At 44.0% G+C, this 7,690-nt stretch overlaps 2 protein-coding genes across 2 annotated transcripts; one reads left to right on the plus strand and one right to left on the minus strand.

Annotated features, from left to right (window-relative positions):
• Window positions 1–1,984: 1,984 nt before the first annotated feature.
• On the minus strand, window positions 1,985–2,623 carry LOC135706377 (uncharacterized). The gene has a single exon (XM_065227988.1). The coding sequence runs from the start codon at window positions 2,621–2,623 to the stop codon at window positions 1,985–1,987; it is 639 nt and encodes a 212-aa protein (XP_065084060.1).
• A 3,269-nt stretch (window positions 2,624–5,892) lies between these two features.
• LOC135706417 (zinc carboxypeptidase-like) lies at window positions 5,893–7,416 on the plus strand. Its single transcript, XM_065228023.1, has 4 exons — window positions 5,893–6,678; window positions 6,744–6,946; window positions 7,003–7,087; window positions 7,143–7,416. Exons 1-4 carry the CDS (start codon window positions 5,895–5,897, stop codon window positions 7,340–7,342), a joined length of 1,272 nt encoding a protein of 423 aa, XP_065084095.1. The 5' UTR covers window positions 5,893–5,894; the 3' UTR covers window positions 7,343–7,416.
• Window positions 7,417–7,690: the final 274 nt, after the last annotated feature.

The following is a 7,690-nucleotide window of genomic DNA, read 5'->3' on the forward strand; positions in this document are numbered from 1 at the left end:
CTGTTGTTTTGATTATAGCTCTGCAATTTGTTGTCTAATTTTACTTCTCTTTGCAGTATTTGAAAGGTATATGAGTAAAGCAAATGCAGTGATCTTACTTCGGTGCTATGTGGCATATTTTTCAATTTATTTATACTAATATTGTTGGGACGTTGTGGGCCTTCAGGAGAGGAAGCAGCCGTATGTACACCTGTCCGTTCATCGTGTCCTGGGTCATGAAAGGTGCACTCCGCTTCCCGCACGTGCAGATGGCTTGCCAAACCAGGAATTTCTTCGCAAATTTGGACATCTTCTGAGTGCGGACATGCTCCGGAACGCTGAACTTATCCTTGGCCGTGAAAAACAGGTTGCCGGGGATCTGTTTGAAGTCGGCCTTCACATATGTTTCGTCGTCCATTATGCAGCATTCAACTTTCGTCAGCATGTTGAGGTACAACTTCCTGGCACGGGTTTTGGCGGACTTGTTCTGCTTCTCGTCGCGATTAGGGGCCTTTTGTACCTTGAACGTTCGAATCCCAGCCTTAGTTTTGGCCTTCTGGACAAAACTTCGGCTTAGGTGCAGCTTCTTAGCCACATCCCTAACGGAGGCGTTCGGATTTCGGTTGAAGGCCCCAACTACGCGGTTGTGATTTTTGGTGTTGTACGGAATACTTTTTCCTTCACTTCTGGGCTTCCGATCGGTGGTCAACCGTTCCTCGAACCGCTTAATCACTCGCGACACCGTGGAATTCGCGATTCCCAACGTTTTAGCGATGGAACGATGCGAGAGATCCTTGTTCTCGTGATGAATGCGCAAGATTTTATCACGCACGAGCTGTTCTTTCGACTCCATTTCCGCGAGTTTTGATCACAGGACTTTAAAACTTGCAGGATGTAAATAATGCACTATGAACTAAATCCACCCAAATTTTCATTAAATTCTACCCAACGTTTAAAAAGTTAGAGCAATTTCATAGTGTGGCAATTTCATCGTGGACACCCTTTATCAACCAAATTTTTACAAAAGTATCTCAATGGGTTCTACGTCTACTTTCATTTTAAAATTTATAATTCTGAGAAAATCAGTCATGAATATTCAGTGTGATTTTTGGAAAAAAAACTTAACTTCAGGAGAAGTTTTAGCATGTAACAATCGTTAAATATATTAAACCAGCTACCAACAAACTAAATTTCAGTCACTACCTTTCAAATGACCTATAAAGATCGAACATCGGTCGAAAAATGGCAGAGATGTGAGCAAAACACATTTACTTGTTTTTTAAAGGGTGACCTCAAACTTCCCAAGTAGCAAATAGGGTTTGTAGGATTACCTGTACCTTTGCTGGAGTAACTTCGGAGTTAGTGAACACCTTAGCTGTAGATTGTTGGTGTCCAACTCAATCGGTGGATGCCTGGTCGAAGGGAACGGATCAGCGATGGACACGTTAATCGTTGGTGCAGATTACGGACAACGGGTTAAGGGTGCGAGTTCTTCCTTCATGGCACAATTAACACTACACAAGTTTTAGGGGAAACACAAACTCTAACTACACTACATTTATTTTTGGTACAAACTACAACACGAATTACAATAAAAATCTCGGTCTCGCAGGACCGTCTTCGAGCTTGTGTCACTTATCAACTCGCTACAATAATCATCGCTATCTGCTCTCTAACCCGATCCCAGTATCCCATCGTTGATGTGGTGAATACCACAAGAGATCGGATCGTAGACCGAATCTCTCGCTCTCATCGTCTACATCATCTCCCGTATGCTAATGAAAGCGAAAGTGATCTCGATCTACCATCAACTGCCGGTCGATCGATGGCTCGTACAATAGCCACAATTTAAGCCATTATTTTTCTGCTACCTTTATTTGCTATCATCTGGTCAGCTGTTACGGTGATAGGGTGGTCCTCACAGACACGCTCACCTACCCAGAAATATCCGTTTCTGAAAAAAAAGAATCCTCTTCGATTGGGATGGGATAGGGATAGAATAAACTTAATAGTTGGTCGAATCTACGACTGGCAATAAACAAATCTTCTCGACAGGCCGCTTCAGTTCACCAGACACAGATGGCGACGACTCGAGCAACGTCTTCGGTTCCCCTTGCAGACATCCCTTCAAGTAGTGGAACTTTTCTACCTCTGAAAGATCCGTCTTCCAGTGGATCAAGGAAGTGAATAAGTCCCGGAAACTCAACCACTCGTCTATCTCCCCGTTGAAAGATTGCAGCTTAATCTGCGGAAGACGAACGTGATCAAGCGTAGCTGTTACTGATGGTTCAGCACCAAGGATGGATTGGCTCAACGATGTAGGTCCCTGCCTCTCCCTAGCCTGATCTATTAATATGGATTTTGCTTGATAGTAACGGTCGCTAAACTCCTGTCTTTGTATCTCGAATTCGTCGTTTTCATCGTCGAAGTCATATTGCGATTTAAGGTCGACGAGAGTAGCACCATACTTCTCCCACAGTTCGTAGATTTTCTCCAATCGTAGATTGATCTGAGTAGTAGTCGTTATTTCCTGTATTTTCTCCGTGAAACGCCAGATATCGTTCAAGACCAACTCAATCTCCTTCAACTTGGTAATGAGGAGTTTCAAAACCGACTTCCTGGTACACGGCTTCTTGGTAGGCATGATGTTAGCTCGGTATAGTTGATACGGAACGAGAAGAGAAGTGTCGTTGTAGTATAATGTGGTCCCTTGCTTCGGTGGACACACGCTATTCTATGTTAACTGACCTTTACAACAAACGATTCCTCCTAAATTGATCCAAAGTCAGCAATCCAATTGACCAAAGCTTCAGTCACGACACAGGTACTTTGTTGGTAATGCTCATTAGCGAATAAGGAACGTATGAAGAGGAGAGGAAACCAGCATGTAGTATTTAAAATTATCCAAACTCGACTGGACATATACTGAGGCAGCTCACCTAGAGAAACCAACAGCTCCACAAGTGTCCAAATCGATCGAATACTTCTACACATCAATCAATGATCAACGTTTGAATGAACTCGCCAGATATCGAAACTCCTATCGTATGATGTCACCAGATGTCGAAACTCCGATAGAATACCAACGAGAATTGGGAGAAGAAGATGAGGAACTAATGTAGTACCACTAGAATCCGACTTCGGCCGGGCATATACTGCGCTCAACTCACCCAGAGAAACCAGCAGCGGTGCGAAACCCAGCAATGAAATTCAAATTCAAAATAAGTGCAGTCGCAGTTCGTGTCAGCGAGTAAATTAGGGATGTGTCCGCAAATAATCGAAGAGGATACCAATTTCCATTAAAATGTGTATTTTCTGCTGCCAGGCTTCGGCAGACATATACAGAGTTCTATATAGACTCACCCGGACAATAATATGATGGTGCTCCCTCTTCGGTGTCGAAATCCCGTCAAATGCCTTGATCGGATGAACAAGATGGCCCCAACCATGGCCGATGGGCGTCGTCACTGATGGCTGGCGGCGCAATGGTGCATATGTGGTCCAATTAACCGTCACTCACAGCCAAGGATCCGTCCTTAGGAAGTTGGTTGTCCTCCTTACCAATGGTCAATCATCGGTCAACCAATGGGTTGTTCGTAGTGTAGCAGATCAAGAAAATCGAAGGGGGGTGTAAGAATCACGAATCCTAACTTCGGTAGGACATACACTAAGTGTTAATTTACCTGTAGAAACAGGAATCCGTTCCTGGTTAGTGTCCAGTCCTAGCACGAAAGCCGAGTTGAAATTCCATCCAGTCAGTTCAAACTTGAAATGGCGCCAGATCCAGGCGCGCGTTATCCTTCACAAAGGCTCCTTTCAGGCGAGAATTTAGATGGCTGCTGATTGATTGTGCACAACTAATTGACCCGCGGAACAATGGCGACACTCCTTTCATTCGCGGTACACAATGGTGTGATGTGTGTGTGGTCTGGCCTATTCCATCCGTGAATGGCATCAATCCAGCGTTTAGGGTCTTGACACGGTCCACAGGTATCCGGCTCGAAGGACCGGGAGTGTAATGTTTTTTGATCGATAGGCCAAAAATTTGCGATTAGGCCGAAGTCAATTTCCACCCTAATCTCAAGAAAATGATCGATTCAAAAATGTTGCCGGCCATCAATACATCCATTTCAAATAATGTATTATGTTGTTGTTGTTATTATTTTGTAAGACATTTTACATTCAGCGGATTCATTTGTGTCTATTTCTGTGGTTTGAATGTAATAGTGTGTGGATGTGGGTGTTAGTTTTTATAATACAATTCAATGTTCACATCGTTTGTATCTCCTTTACTCGTTTCCCCTCCTTGTGGTTTATCGTCTGCTCTCTAATTGAATGTCATCTTTGTTTTCACGTCTTCTTCTCTATTAATTTCACCTTTATTTCTTCTATTTTCTCAACATCTTCTTTCTTCATCATCTTCGTTTTCTCCGTTTCGGTTTGCTCCAATTGCGGTTCCGCTTCGCTTTGTCTGCATCCTCATAATCCTTTTCTCGTCTTATTTTGCTTACTGTTCTTCACATCTCCTTCGTAATTTTCTTGCTTTGCGTTGAATCCGTGTCTTCTTCTTTCCTTCTCCGGAGATTCTTCTGGTTCACCTTCTTCATCCGCATCTTCGCTTTTTTCATTAAATTTCGCTCAGTTACATTATCATTAATCTTCTTCTGCTCGGTCTTCTTCTATTTCCTCTCCTTTATCTTCTCAGTTTCTACATTTTCGTTTGCCCTCTTCTTCGTCAGATGCCATCCTGTTATCCTTTTCATCTTCTTCCAACTTCTTCGCCACGTTTCATCCGTTCCGTCTTCTTCTGTTTCCTCTTCATCATCTTCCCACTTCCTGTTTTTCTTTTAGATTCATCGATACACATTGACTTCCTGTAGATACTTCAGCAACTGCTTTTCCTTGTCATCGTCGTTGCATAACGGCTCATGTAGGCTGGTTGAATCAATATCGTATTTCACTCTGGCTGTTTCAAACTTCCTGTAGTGCAAAATCACGTTGCGGATATCCACGACAGCCCCACAGCATTCGCAAACCAGCGGTGAATATTTTTTCAGTAAAAACTCGTGTGCAAAAACTTTGTATGTTCGATGCGCAGTCGATGCGGCGGAACTTTGCTGGTCGGTCCACTTTTTGGTTTCGCGTTTAACCTCCTTCAATTTGACTTCCGTTAATTGCGCCCAGCGTTCTTCCCATATTAGACGAATGGCATGGTGCATTGCCGTGATGGCATACTTCCTCGGGATGGCGACGTTGAGTGGCGGACTGTTGCGTGCTTCGCTTGTTAGTCGATCTGCTTTTTCGTTGTCGCGGATGCCTGGAATCCAACGATGTTGTATCGGTTGGTTTCGTAACAGCTCTACGGATGCTGTTATTTTCCGCTCCAAAAGGCAAGTATCCGAGTCGGGAAGAATGACCAATTCGTTTGATATGCTCGTGTTGAGAGCCAATGCTATAACGTAGTTAACGGAAACATCAACTTTTCTATTTTTACACATTGCACCATAATGCGAGATAACACAACTAAATTTAGTTTTCATTCATACGAATACAATGACTGATAGGCACACGACTTTAAATTGTGGCAGGTCATTACCAATTGCTAACCACGTTACATCCGGCTCTCTAACGCCGCGATAACATTTTGATTGATTAGGTATGATTAGAGGAGGTCGTTAATGATTACGGTTATTACGGTTATTTCCAATGATCGATGAAAAAGCAAAATCACTCAAACTTCAGTAATTGAACCACACCTTCATCAAATAAGTATATACGCTTGTGATTTCAACGACACACATCATTCTCATTTACGAACTGAGATTAGATAACCTAAATGAATTGGACAGATTTATGGTCACCGCACTACCGTTCTATAAAAGTCCGTCCAGTAAAGGGTCGACTGTTAGTCTGTGATGATACTCGGCCTGGCAATGGGCTTTAAATGCATACTGTTGGCTACGGCCTTGCTAGCTATCTCGGTAGCCGCACTTACCGAGAAAGCTCGCTACGACTACTACCGTTTGTATCGTACCAAAATCGAAACGATGGAGCATCTGGAGGTGTTGCAAGCTGTCGAACAGCTCGGCGAGGGTTACAGCTTCTGGAGTGAGCCGGTGCATTTGGATAGCGAGGTAGATCTGGTCGTTCCACCACACAAGTTTGCAGAATTCGGAGAGCTGGTTGAGCGATACGGGTTGAGTGTGGAGTTGAGTGTTTCGAATCTGCAGGAGCTGTTTGAGAACGAAATAAGCAGGAAAACGCGGGAGGCGTTCGGGTGGAATGCCTACTACACGTTGGAGGAAATCTACGCATGGATGGATGGGTTGGTCCAGCAGTACCCAGATGTACTGACACCGATCGTGGGTGGACATTCGCACGAAGGTCGTGAAATTCGGGGCGTGAAAGTGTCGTACAAGGAGGGAAATCCAGGAGTGTTCATGGAGGCTACGATTCATGCCCGTGAGTGGATTAGTGGGGCAACACTGACCTGGATCTTGAATGAATTGCTCAGCTCTGGTGACGAGAAGGTGCGACATATTGCGGAGAACTACGATTGGTACTTCTTCCCGATCACCAATCCGGATGGATATGTGTACACGCACACGACCAACCGACAGTGGAGGAAGACCCGCAAGCCGCACAGTATTTTGTGCGTAGGAGCTGATCCAAACCGGAACTGGGGATACAACTTTATGCGTGAGTAGCGGTGGTGGGAGGGAGATCATGGAAGACATTGATCTAAAGATTGGGTTTCATTGCAGAGGGAGGTGCTTCGAATGTACCCTGCTCGGATACCTATGCTGGACCATCGGCATTTTCGGAAGACGAGACTCGCACGCTGTCGGAGTACTTCACGTCGGTGCAACCCAAAATCAGTACCTACCTGTCGTTCCACGCCTATTCTCAGCTGCTACTCTTGCCCTATGGACATACTACGGAGCCAATGGATAACTACGACGAAATGGTAAGGCATCCGAAGAAATTTTTTTGAATTGTCGTTGTTTAAAATTTCGATTCTAGATGGAAGTCGGTACCAAGGCTATTACGAAGCTGAAAGAGCGATACGGGACGGAGTACAAGATTGGAAACATTGCAGAAGCGATTTGTAAGTACTAATTTTTCCTATTTGATCGATCATAACCAACCAATTCCGTTTCTAGACATAGCTTCGGGCGGCAGCATTGACTGGATCAAGGGCGTCTACAAGACGCCTATCGTTTTCTGCTACGAACTGCGGGATACCGGACGGTTTGGTTTCGTACTGCCACCGGATCAAATCATTCCCAACTCGGAGGAAACGTTGGACTCGCTCATAGTGATTCTGGAAGAAGGCGAGAGTCGAGGACTACACAAGCTCTAATCGATGGATACTTGAAGATCTGTTTACTTTACTACCGAGTGTTAAATATACAATGCTTTTATTAATCCAAGCAATTCAATGACGTCCAACATTGGTAGTGATAAGATAACCGTCATCGACGGATTGTTTTGGAAGCGTTGTAAATCAATGCTTTACAACTGGTAATTCTACTTTCAATTGAAATCGTTATCTTGTTCCATCCATATTAAATTATCTTAAGCATACAATACATTTCATTGATCGCAAACGAACTCAAATTCAAATGCTAAATCGATAATTGATATCGAATGACAAATCAGCACCGAGAGGCGATCCAATTCCTCACCCTCGTTAGAAGCTTTCTGATGT

Source organism: Ochlerotatus camptorhynchus, unplaced genomic scaffold (genome assembly GCF_037179485.1).
Source record: "Ochlerotatus camptorhynchus isolate MF236.1 unplaced genomic scaffold, CSIRO-AGI_Acam_v1.1 ptg000277l, whole genome shotgun sequence".
NCBI classification, from domain to species: domain Eukaryota; kingdom Metazoa; phylum Arthropoda; class Insecta; order Diptera; family Culicidae; genus Ochlerotatus; species Ochlerotatus camptorhynchus.